At 39.9% G+C, this 21,364-nt stretch overlaps 1 protein-coding gene across 1 annotated transcript; it reads left to right on the top strand.

The window, feature by feature from the left end:
- The first annotated feature begins 4,295 nt into the window (after nt 1–4,295).
- On the top strand, nt 4,296–20,485 carry tcp11l1 (t-complex 11, testis-specific-like 1). Its single transcript, XM_034141626.1, is given in 11 exon segments — nt 4,296–4,604; nt 4,927–5,065; nt 7,828–7,960; nt 8,609–8,729; nt 9,613–9,833; nt 12,226–12,362; nt 13,690–13,865; nt 13,953–14,134; nt 15,995–16,167; nt 18,439–18,503; nt 18,505–20,485. Coding segments are annotated over 10 exon segments (1,503 nt in total). The 5' UTR covers nt 4,296–4,604; nt 4,927–4,929; the 3' UTR covers nt 18,664–20,485.
- Nucleotides 20,486–21,364: the final 879 nt, after the last annotated feature.

Raw genomic sequence — 21,364 nt, forward strand, 5'->3', positions numbered from 1 at the left:
TGATTCCTGTGTGTGTGTGTCACAATCTGTAAACTCAAGTCCTGTGTCTTGATGATCGGTGTCACTTGTAGAGGTGCGTGACGGGACCGGCTCATCTACAGGCAGAATGTGCCTACGATTCCTTCTGTACAGCTTCCCCTCTGAGTGGACGACGTACGACCGGGGTTCCTTGCAGATCTCTTGAATCATTCCAGTCCTGTTGTAACCTTGTGGGGTCTGCATCCTAACAACCTGTCCTTCCATCAAAGGTTGTAGTGGTCGGCTTGACTTATCATAGCACTGTTTTTGATACAACCTCTTGTTTAGAAGCTGGGCTTTTACCTCTTGTGGGTGACGCATATCTGGCTCAAGCAGCTTCACCGAGACTGGGAGTGTTGTACGTGTTTGTCTCGACATCAGTCTCTGTGCAGGAGATCCTAATTTTGTGTCACGTGGTACATTCCTGATGTTTAATAGGTTAAGAAAAACATCAGTTCCATCTCTATGAGATTTCTCCATGAGCTGCTTCGCACTGCGCACAGCCCGTTCAGCTAGCCCGTTGGACTGGGGATACTCAGGGCTGCTGGTAATATGAGTGAAGTCCCACTGTGAGGCAAAGTCTTTAAAGCGCTGGCTAGTAAACTGCCTTCCATTGTCTGACATGAGTGTGTGAGGTGCTCCATGAACTGAGAAATGTCTTTTCAGCTTTGCAATGACTGTTGCTGCAGTGATATCACGAAGCATGTCTATCTCATACCAGCCTGAGTATGAGTCCACTAGCACTAAGTATTGCTGATTGTGCCACTCAAAGATGTCAGTTGCTACAGTTGACCACGGCAGGTCTGGAACTGGATGCAGATGGAGTGGTTCTTTCTGCTGGTGTGGTTTTGTGCTGTTACATACAGAGCATGACTGTATTTCTGTGTGAATGTTGTCTGTCATATTTGGCCAGAAAACAATGCCACGTGCTCTCCGCTTTGTAGCTTCTTCACCAGGATGTCCTCTGTGCATGATGCTGATGTATTCTTTCTGTAGTGACAGAGGAATAACTGCTTTGTGACCCTTCATTATGACTCCATTTTCAACAATCAGTTCGTCTCTGAAAGGAAAATACGGTCTAATGGCATGTGGAAGATTATGCTGTTTAGCGGGCCACCCGTGTCTGACAGTGGTGCTGAGTGTTTGCAGAGTCATGTCTTCAGCGGTGTGCCTCTCTAACTCTTCTAAGCGAGAAGAAGATATGTAGTTAACAGTCATTACGTCGAAGTTGTCCTCTTCTTCAGCTTGCTGAACTGTGGAGCTGCGGGGAGCTCGCGACAAAGTGTCAGCCAGGAACATTTGCTTTCCGCATTTGTACACAAGAGTGATGTCGTACTTTTGTAGTCGTAGCATCATTCTTTGTAGTCTTGCAGGTGCTGTGTGTATGGGCTTTTTTAGTATGGTGACGAGGGGCTGGTGGTCTGTTTCAATAGTGACTGGTTTACCATAGATATAGTCATTGAATTTTGAACATGCAAAGACCACTGCCAACAGCTCTTTTTCGATTTGAGCATATCTGGTTTCCGTTTCAGTTAGCGTACGCGAAGCATACGCTACGGGTTTTCCTTCCTGCAAACACGCTGCACCGAGTCCGTACTGTGAAGCATCACAGGTAAGTGTCACTGGCTTGTCAACATCATAGTATAGCAACACCGGTGGGCAAGACATGCGTTTCTTTAAATCTTCAAAAGCTTTCTGCTGCTGTTCATGCCATGTCCATTCTGTGTCTTTATGTGTGAGCTGCCGTAGTGGAGCTGACAGCTGGCTGAAGTTTGGTATGAACTTTCCAAGGTAGTTGACCATCCCCAGAAATCTTTGTAAGGCTGGGACGTCTGCTGGCACTGGCATCTCACTAATAGCACTTGTTTTGGAAGGATCTGCTTTGAGTCCTTCACTGGTGAAAACATGGCCGACATAGCCGACTTGGCTTAGCCTGAACTTGCACTTGAGGGGGTTAAGCCTTAAATTAACCTCCCTGACCCTGTTAAGCACTTTTCTCAGGTTGGCGTCGTGCTCTGCAACATCTTTACCTGCAATAATGATATCATCAACGATGATTTCACAGGGGTATCCAACGAAGATCTGTTCCATGGAGCGCTGGAACACCTCGCTGGCAGAATTGATTCCAAATGGCATTCTTAGAAATCTGTAACGACCAAAAGGGGAGCTGAAAGTGGTTAACATGGAAGACTTATGGTCGAGTGGAACCTGCCAAAAGGATCTCTTTGCATCCAATACAGAAAACATAGTTGCTTTTGACATGTGTGTAGCGACTTCTTCCACAGTACGCATAGGATGGTGTGGTCTTTTCAGAGCAGTGTTCAAGTCTCTTGGATTAATGCATATCCTGATTTCTTGTTTGTCCTTTTTGTTAGTGGCTACCATAGAGGACACCCAATCAGTGGGCTCTGAGACAGGAATAATGACGCCCAGTTCCTGCATCTTGTCGAGTTCAGCTTTGACTCTGTCTTTCATAGCCAAAGGTATGCGATGTGCAGGACGAACGACTGGTTTTATATCCGGGTCGAGAGTCATGGAGTACGTCACAGGTAGCTTTCCAAGCTCATCAGAGAAGAGATCGCTGTATTCTGTTTGGATCTCAACTGAAAAATCATCGTCAGTGGGGCTTAATTGATGAACTGCTTCACTGAATGAAACTAGTCCCATCTGTCTGCACGCTCGTAGCCCAAGCAGTGGCAGGACATCCTCTTCTACAATGTAGAATGGTAGTGTGTGGACTTTTCCCACTAGGTGGCACTGCAGTCTGACTACGCCCGCAGTTTTGATTTTGCTTCCACCATATGCAACAAGATTAGTGGATTTAAAACACGTCTGTATTTGTTCATCTCCTTTTATCACATTGAGTGATATTTTTGACAGAACATTGCACTTCGCACCAGTGTCTACTTTCATCTCAACTATATTGTCATTAATGTGCACAGTGACAAAAGCCTCATCCTTTTTTTTTATCTGTGCATCAGTTGCATCAACACTTACTTGCAGTGTTACGCCGTCAACATAGAATGTTTCATCTGTAGTTGTATCAGCTTGATCAGGTTCTAGTTGATGAACTATCCTCCTGGGCCCTTGCTTGTTATATGTTTGTTGTATGGACTTGCAACACTTTTTGAAATGATTCCACTTTTTGCAGGTATGACACTGTTGACCATTAGCTGGACAGTTGTCCCTCTTTGCTGCATGACTACCTCCACAGTTGTAGCAGTTGGAAATACAGCTAAATCCATGTGTATCTGCCTGAGGTTTCCTTTTGTTGTCGTATTTTCGTGTTCCTCTCTGGTAAGTCTGAACTGAATCCACGTTTGTGGCAGAGTGCTGTGGCATAGCTAGCGTTTTATTGTGCTCTTCAGTCATCTCATGGATCTGACATATGTTAACAGCTTTGATTAGTGTTAAATCACAGTCTCTCAGGAGCACTTTCCTTAAGTTGTCATTACTGATACCACAGACCAGTCTATCTCTGATTAGTTCTTCATAGAGATTCCCAAATGTGCAGCTCTTTGCCTTGATCCTTAAAGCACTGACATACGATTCAATTGGCTCACTAACATTTTGATTCCTTGTATTGAACTTGTGTCTTTCCATAGTGACATTTGTTTGAGGGTTGCACATCTCCCTATATTTTCTTTTCAGACACTCCGGGTCTTCTTTAGACTCAGCATGAGTGATGATGGGCGCATCCACGCCAGGACCCCTCACTTCAGCCGCATAGACGAAAGACCTCTCGCGCTCGATGGCCTCTGGTCCCGCTATATTGAGGAGAATGTATGCTCGTGTGCGTGCTGGCTTGTCATAGTGTGCCGCCGCGATGAAAATGTCATATTCCTGTTCGAATATTCGCCAGTTCTCTGCGATGTTACCGTCAAAGACGAGTGGGTCGGGTCTCCGGAATCCATCCGCCATGTTAGCTTAGCTGCATGCGTCGTGGAGCAGGCTTAGTTGTCCTCGCAAACGTCACCTAGACGTGAAAAATCAGCCGAAAAAAAAAACTCCGGAGACTTGACTTCTGACACCATGTTTGATGTTCTTATAAACGAGTCATGTTTATCATAGAACTTGGTTTAATAACCTATTAGTGACGGAGCAACATTATATCCACATGGCTGTTATCATCACAATACACGAACCACGCCTGTAGATCCCTACCACCGGTACGGTGTCTGCAGAAGGACAACAGAGACCAAATGCGAATACTCTACACTAACTCAGTGTGTTTATTTGGGTGCGCTAGTGGGCTGGGCTGTTACGTCAATTTAGTCCCGCCCAAAACAGGAAGTGTTGCTCGGTTAGCTTAGCTGCGACCCTACGCATGTAAAAAGAGAACACGGTGCGACTTCTGTAAGCTTGAGTTTCTTTGTTTTAAACAAAACGTTCCTTCTGTTGAAGACGGTGGCTGGCAGTGCTGAAGTTGTGAAACCATTGGTCAGTGATAATTTCCCTATTGCCGGCCGGGTTATGAAGGAGTAGCTGTGTCATAAGGAGGCTTTGTTGTTGTTGACTAAAGCTAGCGGTACAGAAGTTGAGCTAACACATCTCTTTGCTCTTTCATTTTTCCCGCTGACTACAAGGTTAGTAACGTTTCTGCAGAAAGCCACAGGGCTGTTAGCTCTTATTCTGTTTACCTCTGCTGTATTCACCACCTGAGCGTCGCACTGGCACACTGACTCCCCTGCCTTAAAGGTGATGTCATCATGCATGGATGACAATAAAAACAAACCTGCATCTCCAGCTCCTATTTGGACTGTAATATGAAATCCCAGTATGTTACAAATGCCGTTCACTGATGTAGCAAGGCTGCATCTCTAGAAAAATCACAGTTACTGTGTGTGTGCTGCAATCTCCTTAAATAACTGCTGATTGGATACTTGAACTGCATCTGATTTCTTGCAGAGCATGCAAAAGGAGAATGACCAAGTTGGAGGAGACAAGGAGTCGAAGGAGGAGAGGACGCAGCATGCTACTGAGGGGACAGTGAGTAAGAGGATCCGGGCAAATACTCCGAGCCCACAAAGAGGGAACACTCCCCAAGGTGAGAAACAGGATAATTTACTTTAGCTACACAGAGAAACAGCCATGAGTCCAAATGGATTATGTATTTCTAATCCAACATCAGTTTTATTCGAGTAGAAACATTCCAAGAGAAAGTGAACTCAGATTAAAAATAATAAGGATGTACATATGTGAGAATATTTGCTCATACATATATTATCAGGGCGACTAGCATCCTGGATAAATAATTGATGTTGGACAGCTGTGGCCCAGGAAGCTACTTTTGCAGGTGGTCTCAGTTCTTTTGACCTGGATGTTCAGGATAAAGCTTTCCAGTTCTTGACCTCAGTTGACTTCAATCTGCTACCTACCAAATTATCCGCAGTTATTGACAAACATCTGGCACTCAACGGGAAATTAAACAACAACAAACATTAAAGGTGGGGTATGTAATTTATTTCAGAAACACTTTTTGTTATATTCCATGGAATGCTCTTAACATCCCGATAGCAATGAATATATTAAATGCTTTGACAATAAATAAATACAAAAAATTCATCTGTGGAAGCCGTGGCGCTGTAATGGCCTACCTGCCTGTCAGCCTTCCATCTGTGCGCAAACTTATCTCGTGTCCTCATTGGTCATGTGCGCGTTTGTGTGTGTTGGAGGAGGGGCTCTGTGAGGAAGTCTGAAGGAAGACGCAGATTTTTTCCGGTTGTGTACTTTCAAATTCTAGCGCATTCGAAAATTACATACCCCACCTTTAATGTTCTCGTAAAAAAATACTACCCTCATCACTAGGCTGATTGCCTTTCTTAGCTATTAACCCGGCTCCAGCAATATCATCCCCTCAGCTTGACCCACTCTAACCCGACTTAAAATAAGGACAGGTGTGGTTTGGCAATATGTACCAACAAGGCCTTTTTCATTTTGAGGTTTATCTGACATATTCACGGACACTAAATGGCTCATGTAGTTTATACCTCAGTATGATATTTTCACAGTATTTTCACCGTCTCAGAAAAAATGACATTTTATTTTATTTATTTATATAGGTTGCAATGATCCTTAAAGGAGAGGTGTCATGGCCATTTCCACTGATCATAATTCCATTGTTGAGGTATACTAGAATAGATTTATATTGTGCATTTTTCCAAACTCACATTGGTTTCTCATACAGCATCTCTGTAAACTACGTGTATTCACTGAATTTCACTCTCTGCCTTTAACGGCTCGTTGTAGCTCCAATAGCTCCAGCCCCCACCCTCCCTGTGAGCACAGTGTGCTCTGATTGGTCGGGACGTTGTGAATCGCGCTGAGCTCCGTGGAGGTGTTGTTTCCTTGTTAGCGATACACAGCCAAACACAGCCAAACTCATCCTGAGCACACACAAAGTCACAGCCGAAGTAAAAACAATAAGTGTGGCTTGATATTGAGTAAGAAAAAGGTTGATAAACGCTGTGAGAATGGGTCTGCAGAGAGAATTTCGCCGCGATCCCAACTGTCTGTTATCAGCCTGCAGCCAGGGAGGAGAAATCAGCAGAGCTGCCTGTGTGTGAGGAAGTCCGTGGATTGGTCAATTTGGACCAATCAGCGGGGGCTTAACGTAACGGCTCCGCCGACGTAACGTAACGGCTCCACGGATTGGTCCATTTCGTTCCGGGTACGGCATTACATCATGCCGTACCCGGAAGAATCAAATGGACAATGACGTATCTCCAACGAGGCGTTTTGGGGAGGTCTTTTCTGTGTTAGAGTTTTACTCGCTACAGGGTGTACTTTGAGGGTTTTGACTCTGCAGACCGTTTACATGCATAAAAACCTTCATAACACACAAGGGGACGGGTAATAACCGGAAAAGCATGACACCTCTCCTTTAAAGGAATAAGAACATACTTATAATTTGTAACCTGATAAAAAGTGCTTATACTTATAATATGTTATATATCTTAAGCATACTATATTACAGGTTAGCAAAACTATGAACATGTATACCAATACAATCACATTTGTATCATGTCCAGCAGATAAATTACACAGTACATAGTAGGGATGGGAATTTGAAAGCAAATGTATATTCGAATATTCGACCCCCAAAAAAACGGTTAACCGATTAACCGAAATGTACATATCCTATAAAAGAAAAAATATGTGGGACATTTTTTTACAAAAAAGAAATATATATATTTTAATTTAGAAAAATAAATAAATACATGTTCAAATATATTCAGAATTTTGCATTTGGGACTTTTTAATTATCTCGGTTATAAATTGGATTATCATTGACACCCAGAGATGAAACATTCACCATTTTATGGATGGATACTTTAGCAGCAGCATTTTGACAGTCAATCTACAAGAATTACACAATTACTTAAAAATAGAATAGAATATAAATAAAATATAGATAAACATAAACAAATGTACATTTCAAAACATTATCAACATATTGTCAGTAAGAAATAAATGTATTCAGAGTATCTAAACACTATAAAATATCCAGAATAAGTAAGAATCCTCTCTAATCTACTTAACATATAAACATAGTGTACTATATACATTAAATACATAAAACATTTGTACAGTAGCTTGCAATTAGGAGTAATATTTATCCTGTGAGGTAATGTGTCTGATGTATGTCTGTTTTTACACTATATCCGCTTCAAAATAAGAGTAAATGCACCATGTTTTCTTATTAGTTCAACTGCAGTTTGTTGGCGGTATGACGGTATTATTGTTTTGGGAAATTACCCTCTGATGTGTTATGTTGTTAAATCATTAAAAGATGGATTTCCCTCACAGCCAGCCCCCCCAAGTTTGTGTCTGTGGAGGACCTGATGCAGACGGCCAAAGGAGTCTCCAACATGGTTCTGGCCCATGAAATAATTGTCAACAGCGATTTCCAAGTCAAACCTGCAGAGCCTCCTGAGGGGAGGTGAGAATTGAGTCAAGTAGAGTCACTGATTTGAAAGTCCCTGTTATTGAGTTACTCCTCTCTTGCTTCATAAGGAATGTATATTTACTCAAGTACTATACCTCAGTAAAATGTTAAGGGACTTCAGTATGTTCATTTTATGGTACAAAATACTTCTAGTACATTTTGCAGGCAAACGGTTAACTATATACTTCTTTTAAGTTATATGCAGGTTCATATTATTAAAATAAATAAATAAAACAACTAATGATTTAAGATGGACATTGGACTATTATTAATTTAGATAACTTAAAAAAAAAGAATTATATATTTTTTAAATAATAATAAAAAACGTAATTAAAGTGGGCTCCACCCCTTATGAGCATCACATTTAAATTATATTCACATTATTGGACCAGTAACTATATTCCAGTAAAATTATATATACTATTCTGAAATCAGCCCAAAAAATGCAACCTTTTTTTAGGGGTATATGGCATGCTACAATGCATGATCTGTTTGGGATTTCAGCCAAACACTTCAGAGACATGTTTTGTATATATCTGAGACCGATAATAAATTATTGAAAAGGAGTCCTTTAAGTAGAAAATCTGAGTACGTCTTCCACCACTGTTTTGTAGTAACAACCTCTGCTGTGCCCCTGTACAGTTTGGAGCACAAAGTGAAAGAGATCATGCACAAAGCATTCTGGGAGTGTTTGGAAACTCAGTTGACGGACGAACCACAGACGTACGGACATTTAATCAAACTGCTGGCGGAGATCAAAGAGGTGAGGCAGATGTTTTTTGTTTTATTCCTGGAAATCAAAACGTCCCCGATGACTCCAAAGCTCTGAAAATATGTGTTCCTATTTTAACTCTTCAGATATGATCCCGCAGCTGTTTATTGAGAAGGTCATGGTTTATCAAAATAACTAATTGTGATTCATTAACTGATATTGCAATTGCAATATCAGTTAATGATATTGGAGGGATTGGTCATTGGTCATTTTATTTATCATTATCATTATCATTCGTGATATAATAAATTATTACGGTGTGATACTTTTTTTTTTTTTAAGAGGATCTGTACCAAACAATTATGTTTTGTTAAATCTGAATAATATAGTTTATCAGAATCAGAAACATTTCAATAATCCCAGGGGGAAATTGGTTTTCGTGAAAGTTGTTCCAATATAGAATGAATCAAATAAGTGCCTCTACTGTGACATGTCTCCATATTTTAATGTTCAAAAGCTCTTTTATTTTTCTCATACTGCCTGTGCTGCAGCACCTCTTTTCACCCTCTGTCTGAAACCAGAGCCCAGTCTGCTCTGATTGGCTAGCTGGCCTGCTCTGTCTAGAGATGTTCCACCCCTTAGCCTGTCACGTACAATGTGTTTGAGTGCTGGCCAATAGAAGGGGTGTTGGTGGTAGAGAAACTCCCTCTGGAGAGAACTTTGGGATTTTGGCCTTTGTAGAACATTTACATGCACTAAAACCTATATAAGACACTGCAAGTGGCGAGTGAGTGAATATATTGTGATTCAGTACAATTTCCAATGATTGTGCAGCACTACATGCCATACCAATGTAGAATATCTGTCCCTAATACCGATTACTCTGTCTTTCCTTTCCACTGACAACAATCATCATCTATTTCCTTCCTCATAGATTTTGCTCTCATTCGTGATGCCGTTAAACGTCCGTCTACGCACCCAGATCGAGGAGGTTTTGGATCTGCCTCTAATCCAGCAGCAGGCTGAGAAAGGAGTGGTGGACATTGGTCAACTGTCCCATTTCATCGTCATGATGATGGGCTCGCAGTGTGCCCCCTGCAGAGATGAGGACATCAGAAAGCTAAAGGAGATCACAGAAATGGTGCCTCTGCTGAAGTAAGCCAAGTATTATTAGTCCTGCATGTTCCAGGGAACAGTTTATTTTAAGATTAGGTGACATTTAATTCCAGTCCATTACAGTGCAGAGGTCAGCTTGTGCTGGGCCAACGTTATCATAGAGGATGATAAGAGATGAGCTAGCAGGCTCACAAACCCAATAGAGTGGTGCAGGGATGACGTCTTTTTGAGGGCCGACAGGGAGGTTAGCATCGCAAGGGCTCCTACGACAAAAAGCAATGGGATTTTTCCATTGGATTATTTCAAAAAATGATCTCAACATATTTTCAACACTTTTAATAGTAGTTGAAAAAGCTAACGTTAGGCAATAAACTAACTACATCGCGGTTGCCTGACTTCACGACAACACCATAATAGCGGCTAATGTTTGCTGTTATGATGTTTAATAGTCCCATTTAGTCACTTGTTAGCAATTGCCTTTTTTGACTCGTAAAAACATTTTTATTCAGTATTTTCTAACGTATATTATGTCTTAAAGGTCTCCTATCATGCAAAATGCACTTTTTGATGTCTTTTACACTTGAATATGTGTCCCCGGTGTGTCAGGGAACTCACAAAGTGTCAGAAAACAAAACATCCTTTATTTTTCCTCCGTACCCACATCTCTAAAAACGGGGGTACAACGGAGCTGATCCTGATTTGACGTAATATCGGAAATGTGGGCTGGCTTTACACCCACGGCCCTATCAGAAACAATGCCCGACTGTTTTGGACGTAATATGGTCTTTGTTTACATTAGCAAGCATCGCTAACACTCAGAGCTAACCTGTACTGGAGAGAGCATGTGTTAAAAAGCAGGAAATATAAAAAGGTACTCACCTTGTAGTAAACCCGCAAGAGAAAAAGCATTTGAGCTCCATACTGTTTCAGAAATAATCCTTGATGTGGTTTGGAACATGATATGGCATTTAATCACAGCAGCATTATATATCGCTGTATCTCGTAGAATTCTGAGCAGGCACAAGCTCCCCCTCCTCTTTTTTTTTTTTTTTCAAGCTAAACACATCATAGATATGTTTTGTATATAATGTTCTATTCCTGAGACCCATAATATATGCCATTCTATATAAAACATTGACTTGGAGACAAGGGAACTGGATGTGCTAGAATTAGTGTTAATTTCGTCAGCTATTTTTTTATTTAGTTTTAGTCTTAGTCCTGTGTTAAATTTCCTTTTTAGTTTTAGTCATATTTAGTAACCTTCATCCTGTTTTTATTTAGTCAAGTTTTAGTCGACTAAAAGTCTGAGCATTTTAGTCTTATTTTAGTCAAAGAAAACTAATTATTTTAGTCTACTTTTTGCCAATGAAAACTGTTGAGTCTTTTTTAGTTATCAGATTATATAGAACATTTCAGTCAAACTAGTCTAGCCAAAACCAATCATTTGTCATTTTACTCAAACTTATTTCACAATAATATGATATCTTGTCCTTATTTGATGGACAGGTTGAATGATTAAGAAAGCAGCTTTGCAGAGAGTATCTGGTCAGGTTTGTGGTGTTTTTACCAGCTGTGTTATGGCCACATTGCTTCCCTTCTGATAAAACAATGCATTTGCTTTTTTTCTCCGGCTCATTGTAGCGAAAATGGGCCCAAATATCACATCGTTTCTTTCTCCCAAGCAGTGGTGGCGTTAGACTTTTTCGTTGTCAGTCATTTTGACGGACAGGATCGTAACATTTCCGTCATAATCCATTATTACCCGTCGAGTCTGTACACAACTCGTCACTCACTCGCGCTGCCGGGACAGGGGGGGACGGGGTATTCGGTTAACGCGACCACTGCTCCCAAGCCCTGTTGTTGCCATTTTATTTTCTGTTACATAAGGTTAGTTAGACCATGAGTTAGACCCGAGTCTTCCTGACAGTTCATATTGTGCCGCTGTCCGGTGTATTTCAAATGTACCGCCGCCCGCAGCACAGACACACAGCTGCTGCCCAGCCGCAGCACCGGAAATTGAACTGCTGGGAGAAAAACTGACTATCAGAGATGTAACGTTGTCTTTGATAATATTTCGTCTCCTCATTTTTCGTCAACGATATTGCATGATGATTTCGTTACAGTTATTGTTTACTGCCGTCGGTGCCGTCTCGTCATCGTCTCGTTTTCGTCATGGAAAAAAAGGTTGTTGACGAACATATTTCGTCATAGTTTTAGTCAACGAAATTAACACTAGCTAGAATGCTAACTCGTTTCCAGATTTAGGACTCATTCCTTAACCAATCTATGCACACTTTAATGAATAAGAATAACAATATGAACCCCAGCCAAGTTGGACATGGAATTTCAAACCTCTTTGGTATTTTTTTATTTCATAACATACAGTGATCTGTTTTCTGTCTCTGTCTTCCTCTGTCCTCCCCCCTCCTAGGGCAATATTCTCTGTGCTGGACCTGATGAAGGTGGACATGGCCAACTTTGCCCTGACCAGCCTCCGGCCTCATCTGATGCAGCAATCTGTTGAGTACGAGAGGAGCAAGTTCCAGGAGTTTGTGGAGAAACAGCCCAGTAAGGAATCTCTCTTTCATTAGATTAGTCATTTTATTTCAAATATTTAGCTAAAGGATATGTTTTACCATTTAAAAAAAAAAACACATTTCGTCTGCAATCATTTCATCAATCATTCATTTTGTTCTGCTCTCAAAGAGAGGTAGCAACCGTCCTGCAGCTCCATAACTTACATTTATACAACCACAATAACAAAAAATCGATTGTGCGTCTATAGTGGAGTTATAAAATATGACATAAGACATCTAATCTCAATTGAAAATTTGAAAAAATATATATAGATGTTTGGAACAGACCTACACATTTTTGTGTTGCGATGCTTGTTTAGCGTAAAAAGGTACAGAATTAACGTATTTATTTATATTTGAATCTAAGGAAAGACACACAGTAAGTGAAATATCTTTAGTTCATGTGGTGTCCCCTAAAGCTTAATGACTTAATGACTGGAAGTCTTACAAAGGAATCTGGAAACAAGTAGATTCAATTAAAGGTGGGGTATGTCATTTCGGAGAAACCAGCTCGAGTGCGCTAGAATTTGAAAGTACACAGACTGAGAAAATCTGCCTCTTCCTTCAGACTTCCTTACAGAGCCCCTCCTCCAACACACACGAACGCGCACATGACCAATGAGGGCACGAGATAAGTTTGTGCACAGATGGAAGGCTGACAGGCAGGTAGGCCATCCAGTTATTTTTCCCCGGCCGGCTCAGATGATTGGTCGTGCTTTTTACAGTATTACGGCTTGGTTAAGAGCATTCCATGGAATATAACAAAAAGTGTTTCTGAAATAAATGACATACCCCACCTTTAAGTTAAATGCTTAAAATGCCCAAAAAAAATTCACAACATCTTTTATACTCAAAGAGCATTCCAACATAATAAATCATATCTCATTTGATGCTTTGTTTGTCTTGTTGACATGTGCTACAGCTCGTCTGCTTTGACATAGGTCATACAATATTTGCATGATGCTTATTCTTCCAAATATTAGTACATAGCATGCGGGCTGAGAAATGTGTGATCTCGATTGTAAGGGCGGCAGTGGTTCAGTCTGTATGGGATTGGACTTTGGACCGAATGGTCCAAGCCATTTCACCTCCTGGGCCACTGCCGAAGTGCCCTTGAGCAAGGCACCTAACCCCCAACTGCTCACTGGCGCCGGCTAGACTGGCTGCCTCCGCTCTGACCTCTCAACTGCATGTGCATGTGTGATTCTGGATTTCTCTTTTCAAAAGCAGGCAATGGATGGATATTGCATATATTTGTGTGGGAAAACAGGGATCGGCTGTATCTAGTAAAGCTACAAATGAAATGCTCTGTTCTTTAGATGCCTTAGACTTCACTGAGAAGTGGCTTGAGGACACAGTGAGAAGCCTGAGAGAGACGGACGGTTCTACTGCTGCCTCCTCTGACCCCCCCGCCCCCCTCTCTGCTGTTAATGTTCATAATAAAGCCTATATACGCTTGCTGAAGTGGGACCATGCCTCAGAGCCCTTCCCAGAGGTGAGAATGAAGTCTGTCATGTCTCCCTCTTGGTTGTATAGATGTTTGATACATTAACCCGTGTTCCTGTTGTTCTCCTCTCCACAGACAATTTTGATGGATCAGGTCCGGTTCCAGGAGATGCATCAGGAAGCTGAGCGGCTAGTTCTGCTCTCCTCTGTGCTCCTCATCATCTACACCACCACCGGGGAGGCTATCTCAGGCTTGCCAGGGCTGATGGACACTCTCAAAAACACTGTCAGTGCCCTGCTGGCCGACATGAACACACCGTGAGTACCAGCGCTTTAAATGTCACGCATAAATGCAATAAAACTAAGTTGAACAACTTTGTTGGTGAGTATCAGGCAAAATGATCTTATGATAAGTCAAGACAATATTTAGATTATTTACAAATTGGATTGCATGAAATAACATATTAATATTCACTAAACAGTTTCCCTCTATCCTACCAATGTTTTTCGCCTATAGAATCGGCTTTTATCGAACTTGCTACTAGTCAACGATAAACAAAGTATGTTCAACATGAACATACTTTGATAAGAATTAGAATTGAGCTACAGCTAAAGAGTCAGATATTTTTTCTCAGGAATTGTTTGAGACCAAAACTGCACTAGTGCCTAGAAGAGTGAGTCTACATCTGACAGGGAGACACAGGATTCCAAATGGATGTTATTGCTAATCTGTATATAATTGATGTGTCAAAAGCTAACTAAAAGCAGTTAGTAAACTGCTTAAATATCACATACTGCTAAAACTGCTAATGTTTTTAACTGATGTCTGACTAAAATATGCCGTCCCAGCAAGTAAAACCAAACTGATGAAGTTACAGCAACCAAGTTGTTGTTCTCACCTGTTGCACAATAAATGCAGCTCTATATAAATATCTGTGATATTCAAGCCCAACATTTCCACACAATGCTAATCAATCCCATCTCCAGCAGGGCAAACTCTGTATTTCGCAGTGTACTCGAGTGCTGGTGTCTGTGGTGACTTCCCTGCGCTAGCTTACAGTGATGCATTCAACTTCAACTAGTCCAAGCTAAAACAGCAAACTAAACTACATTTTACAACCGAAATCTCTTGTATTGCACATGCGTTGATAACTACAACCATCTTGCTATTTATATCTATTTATGGCAACAAGAAAAGAGGATTTTGGGATGCGTAAAAACCAAAACACCAACTGTGTTCTCTCCCTGAGCTCCATTTCCTTCCACCTATAATGACCTCCACCAAGTGCACAAAATAATATTGCATGATATAGCTAAACAAAATAATGTTATGTTTCAAAACTGAAAACCTACCTTTATATTATGGCCACTGGAAAAAAAGGGACATTTGGACAGGTAAAAATGAACATTAAATGCATCATGCTCAACGTGGACATTGTTGATGTAATTCCTCTCACTGCCACAAGGAGGAGACAATGCTAACACCAGTTTAACAGGTTGTGTTTCGGTACTTAACACTAGAACCGCCAGAGGTCACTGTATACCTAAAACCGCCAACGGGTAAAATGTACCCGCTATTGATTTTCAAGGTACAATGTTCTTTTATTTATCATACAGAACAGTGAGTTTTGAACGATGAAACTTATACCAATAGAATCTGTGGACTCTCAGCTTTTCATATGATATAGTTTGTGCAGATAGCATGAAGTATAAAATATCGCTACCAGTGCTGATTTAAACGCTTGGTGTTAGACTTGTGTTTTGTTTAGGTACAAATCTCTCTATCTCTCTCTCTCTCTCTCTCTCTCTATCTCTATCTATCTATCTATCTCTCTCTCAATCTATCTCTCTATCTATAAGGAACCGCAGTAGACAAACGGCGTTGCTATAGCAACACGTCATGTTTACGCTGCATTTTCTATGAGGTAAATATTACCCGCTGGCGGATATAGGTATAAATGGCAATTGTTTTGGCAATTTTTCAATCTGACTTCATATTGACAATTTTTAACAACAGAGGGTGCTACATAACACACTTTCAGGGAAAGTCACGGACTGGGAGACTTGAATATTTTATTGAAAAAAGGTTACATACAATCAAAAAACAGCTGCGGGTAAAATGTACCCGTTGGCGGTTCTAGTGTTAAATGACATCCTATGTATTGCCCCCCCCCTAAGGTCTTTCAATGCAGAGGAGGCGTTGGCGACCATCGGGGAGAAAATGTGCGTGGAGCTGAGTAAGTGTCTGAGTCAGCACGGCTACTCTCCATACGCTCCTGACCGGAAGAGCATTCTGAAGGGACAGATCTCTGCCACCATCCTGCCCGGCAACACCATCCGCAAGCTCATGGGTAAGAGCAGGGACTCACAGGGGTTCAATTGGGATTTGTTATGTTTATCTGTATCAAATATCATAATTAACATCAAAAGGTAGACAATAACACAAAGTCATATGAAATAGTTACCTTCAAGTGGAATAAATGTACATCTTACAATATTATCCTAACTTTTTAATGACTTTTCAAAGTGCCAGTTTAAATGTGTATACACTGAATACATATTCTGCACTGTTACAGCCAAAATAATAATCACCATTATTTTGATCAATACTGAGATTCCATTATTAATCATCAATCAATGAGTTAAACAAACAGTCAATATATACATATTACCAAGAGGAAGATAGAATACATATATCTACAGATTATACAATATAAATACACAAGATAAAAACATACTAGTTAATTTGTTAGTTTTAATACAAATTAAAACCTCAAAATATACAGAATAAATGGTACCACTTTACAATAAGACTACCCTTATAAAGGATTCATAAAGGGTTTCTAATTAGGTTGTAAACACTTTATTAATCATTAAGAACCATTTATAAACCAGGTGTAACATAGTTGTCATACATCAACACAGGCTCACTATTTGGCAAGATGACTAAGCCTTATATTGGCTACTTAGCGAGAATCAACTCAGTGAACAACAGATACCAAGGATGCTGGCTGATGAAGGAGACGAAGTAAGCCAAGTAGCCAATATAAGGCTTAGCAGTACAGATAAATATGGGCTCACTATTTTTGCAAGCAACTGGTCACAGTTGCCCTGTTTATCTCATGTCTTATATCGGGGTGTCCGCGGGTTCTTAAAAAGTATTAAAAGTTGATCAATCAATCTAGCGAAAATGAAGGCTATTAAAAAGTATTAAAAAGTATGAAACGGCATTTTCCAAGGTATTACGTTTTGTAGCTTGTTTTCAATAAGTATACAAATTGTCCAAAGAGGTTGTATTCTACAGTCTGCCTGAATGTAATCATTGCGTAGGTGTGTAGTGTGATTCTGTGTAGTTTATTTATGGCATCCCGTTGGATTTGACGTCATCTGAACAGGACATCGCACGCTCACTGCTTGATAGCGCGCGAAGGTCCGTTTACGCCGGTTGTTAAACAACATCGTTATGGGGAAATGCAAGTTTGCGTCCAAATGGTTGGAAGATAAGGAGGAAGGACAATCAATACTGTATATAGTCAATGTGAGGTAAAGTGTGTCGCCAATGTAACCGGTTAAAACTTGAATTGGCGATGAGGTCTTAAAATGTATGGAAAGGGTCTTAAAAAAGGTCTTAAAAGGTTTTACATTTGACTTCAGGATTCCTGCATATACCCTGTATACAAGCGTATTCATGATTTATAAAGTGTTCACAACCTAATTAATAAATGAATTACAAACTATTGGTAAACCCTTTATAAGGGTAGTCTTATTGTAAAGTGGTACCGAATCAATCAGAAAACACTATAGTAGACTAACCTTCCACTATGAAATACACTATGAACATAGGACACAAACATTATAACGTGTGCAAAGTAGCTGCAGCTTTAAAACATGCAATGAGAGCAAACTGTCTGATGATTCAGGGTTACTGAAGTAAGGAAAAGAGCTGAGGTGTAACTGACAACATTCTTGTATTACACTTTCACATTTCAATGAACAGAGCTTTCACTGCTAATGCAGACGGAAAAGACATGAAATGGCCCTTTTTGTGCAATGTGTATTCCAACATTAAAAACCAGTTATAATTACAGGAGAAATCGACCTACATTTTGCATTTCAAATTGAAATGTTATATTTTGCACATTCCTGTTAAATTGCTACCTCTTTTATGCTCAGCTCAGCCACTTGTATTGTATTTCTTTTTTTGTATATTTATATTTCTTTACCTTATCTTTTTACAAATAGCTTTAAAGCTTTTTAAGCCATATTTTTTGTAAATGTTTCACTTAATTCCTCTAATTGTGTTTAGGTATGCATCATATACATATAGCACGTTTATGTGCAAACCTACATGGCAATAAAGATGATTCTGATTCTGACATGACATTTGGTGTATATGAAGGATCAAAACCCAGCATCAAGCATGAACCCACAAAGCATGGAGAACGAGAGGGGCTCTGTTTCAAGGGCTCGTTTTCCCAAGACCGCCATAGACAAAGACTGCGTTGTTTTTTTTTCATTTGAACACTTAACAGTTACAAAAGAAAATGCATGGTGCAGGTGCTGTGCGGGGGTTACAATGTACATGTTGGTGACAGATCCCCTCTCCTCTCTGTTCCCCTCAGAATCTCGTGTTCAGAACTATCTCCTGGCTTCCCTGGACTCCAATCAACATAACGCCCCCCCCTCCTCTCCCAGGAGGCCTTGCTCCGGTCAGCAAGGAGGTGAAGGAGCTCGCTGTGCGCTTTAGTCGCCTCATCAACTTCAACAAGCTGGTCTTCTCCCCATTCTACCAAAAGATTTTCAGTAAAGTCCTCACGTCAGAGGAGAGTCCCGGCGCAGAGACGTAGGGTGGAAGTGGAGAGCACCGTGTAGTTTTTCACTTTCCCCTCCCTAGTTAAAGATTTAGAGTAACAAGCTGAGGAGGCTGATCTGCGTTCAGCCGGTAAAGCCACCTTAAAACAACATATACAAGGCTGACTACCATCTCTGTTGCATTAACTCAGTGTTGCTTGTTTGTTCAAATATCAGGCCCTGTAACAATCTTGTATTCAGTTCAGTATTATCAAAAGGGCTGGGTATGTATCAAAAATACTGTGTTATCCAAGCTAATACAAAACCTCTGTTTTAGAATTAATACTAAAACAATACTTAGTGTTAAAGTAGTAGAACAAAAATCCAGTTTAAATTCTGAGCTGTCTCAGAGCAGGATCCTTATTGGCCAACAGTTCTCAGAGTGAAACACACTATAGTTCTGCGCTAAGGCCTAGAAATATTCTATTAATGTTCTTAGCATATACCAATGTCCTTATTTCTTTATTGGAGCTCTAGAGATGTCTCAACCTGTCAGGAGTTTAAAGGAAATGCGGTTCAGGCAGAGGCGTGCAGGCACATTCCATGAAAGGAGAGAAGCCTTGATGAAAATGATACGATTTTAAAGAGGCCCTATTATGCTTTTTGGGGTTTCCCTGTGCCTTTATTGTGTTCTATAGGTTTTTGTGTGGATGTAAATGGTTTGCTAAGATGGAGTTTTCTCTCCCACACTCCCCCCCTGCCTGAATCTAAATAACAAGTTGTTGTTTAACTTGAGGGAGTATTTCTAAACGTGGGAGCATTGACTTTTTGGTGTCTCTTCTGGTTGCTAGCAAACTCACTGTGTGAGTCATCATCTAAGTAGCAAATAAGGGAATAATTATATATCCCAAACATATTGAACTGTTCCTTATAAGATACCATTTTGACTGAACTGAATTTTTTTCTTTTGATTTATTTAGATTTGAGAGGGACATTTTTATTTGACTGTACATCTCCAAAAGAATGTTTACATTTATGTTAGGGTACACAAGTTTTAAAAGGATGCATTTGTAAGGGGAATAGCATTGAACCTAAAACAGAACTAGTGTGCGTATCTCCTGAAAACTCATCACAGGTAATACTATTCTGGAGCTCTCCTACAGTAAATACTGGCAGGGATAGGAGGGATCATTTCCTGCAGTATAATAGACGCTCAGAGGAAGCATCTTTTCCGAGTCTGTTGGGAGTCTTTACCAGCCAAAATAAAAACTTAGACTTTTATCAACCCTTTTTTTTATATCAAATTGTCCGAAAATGCAGCCTGCTTGCAGATCTGAAGGCTCATACTGGCTCATCAGGAATTACATCTAAAATGCCTCACAGGACTGGAGCATGAAGTATCAAAATGGGACCAAAATAACACGATCCACTCTTAAAATGAAAAGGCAACAAAAGGGGTCCTCTTGGAGTAAGAATCTGTAAAAAAAAACGTCCTACATATAGTGTTTTTTTTTATCTACTGTATGTGCACAATGTCTGTCCTACAAATATTAATTAAAAGTATAATGACTAGGATAAATTGATATGGACTCAAGGTTAAACCAGACTTTTAAACTGTCTTGATTTGTTTTGAATTATTTTCACTAATTTATACTATTTATGAGATGTTTTTACTTTTGACAAACACTTAGCTTTCCATAATATTTACTCACTCAACCTTCTTACAGAATACTGACAGTGTTATCTTCCCTCCTCCAGGCAGAATGACGTTTCCTATTCTCCAAATAATTACAACATTTACTGCTCACAGCAATTACACTGATATTTGTCTCTCAATATTCATCCAACATGCAAATAAAGCATTGTTTATCCCACACAGATGACTCATTGCTTTTCTCCTTCTGCTTGTTTTTGGTGTATATTTGTTCCTGGCTTGTATTAGAGCAGAATCTAACTACCCTAAAATGGCACCATGAAACACTCCTTTTTTGAAAATAAATGAACAGATAATATAACAGTAATTACTTTTTAAGTTTGTATGATGAAGCCACTTCACATTGTTATACAACTTTTTGGCTGAAAACCATTTGAATATAATGTGGTAATAACAAAAAAACAATCCTTATTTTTCCTGTTTAACCTGTTTTCATGTAGTTTACATATAAGACACTAGGTGGAGCCAGAACTCGAAATTAAGCTAATATTACATGTTTTGTTATTATTTTAGATTCTAGTGTTTTCTAATAACTAGAAGCAGAGTAAACAATACTTGAATAGCAGACCTTAACCAGAAAAAGCTGAATTATTAATTTTACTTTACAACTTCACATTTATTAATTACTTAAAGTGTTCGATATCTTATCAGAATTAAGTTGATTGCCTAGGTTTACATAAAAAATGAATGTCTTTGGTGTATAATGGTGAATACATAAACAGTAAGAGGAATTTAGTTGTGAAAAAGGAGGAAATATGGAACTATTATACAACTATATTGAAAAGTATTATAAAATGTGTATGAGTGTGCAACAAGAACCATGTTAAAGAAACAATTGCAACAACATGACGAGACGGGATGATTAAGAAGTATAGCAATCAGTACCAAATGCACTTTTAAATAACAGCTAAAGGGGTTACTGGGTGTTTCTCAATGTCGAGTAAAGCTGCTCCAGAGCCACTATTTCAAGCATACTACTTCATCGAGTGCCGGCGAAGGACTGTTCCAATGTCCAGCATACTTGGAATTCTACCGAGCCCGGC

The sequence above is a fragment of the Trematomus bernacchii genome, unplaced genomic scaffold (assembly GCF_902827165.1).
Source record: "Trematomus bernacchii unplaced genomic scaffold, fTreBer1.1, whole genome shotgun sequence".
Classification (NCBI taxonomy): Eukaryota; Metazoa; Chordata; class Actinopteri; order Perciformes; family Nototheniidae; genus Trematomus; species Trematomus bernacchii.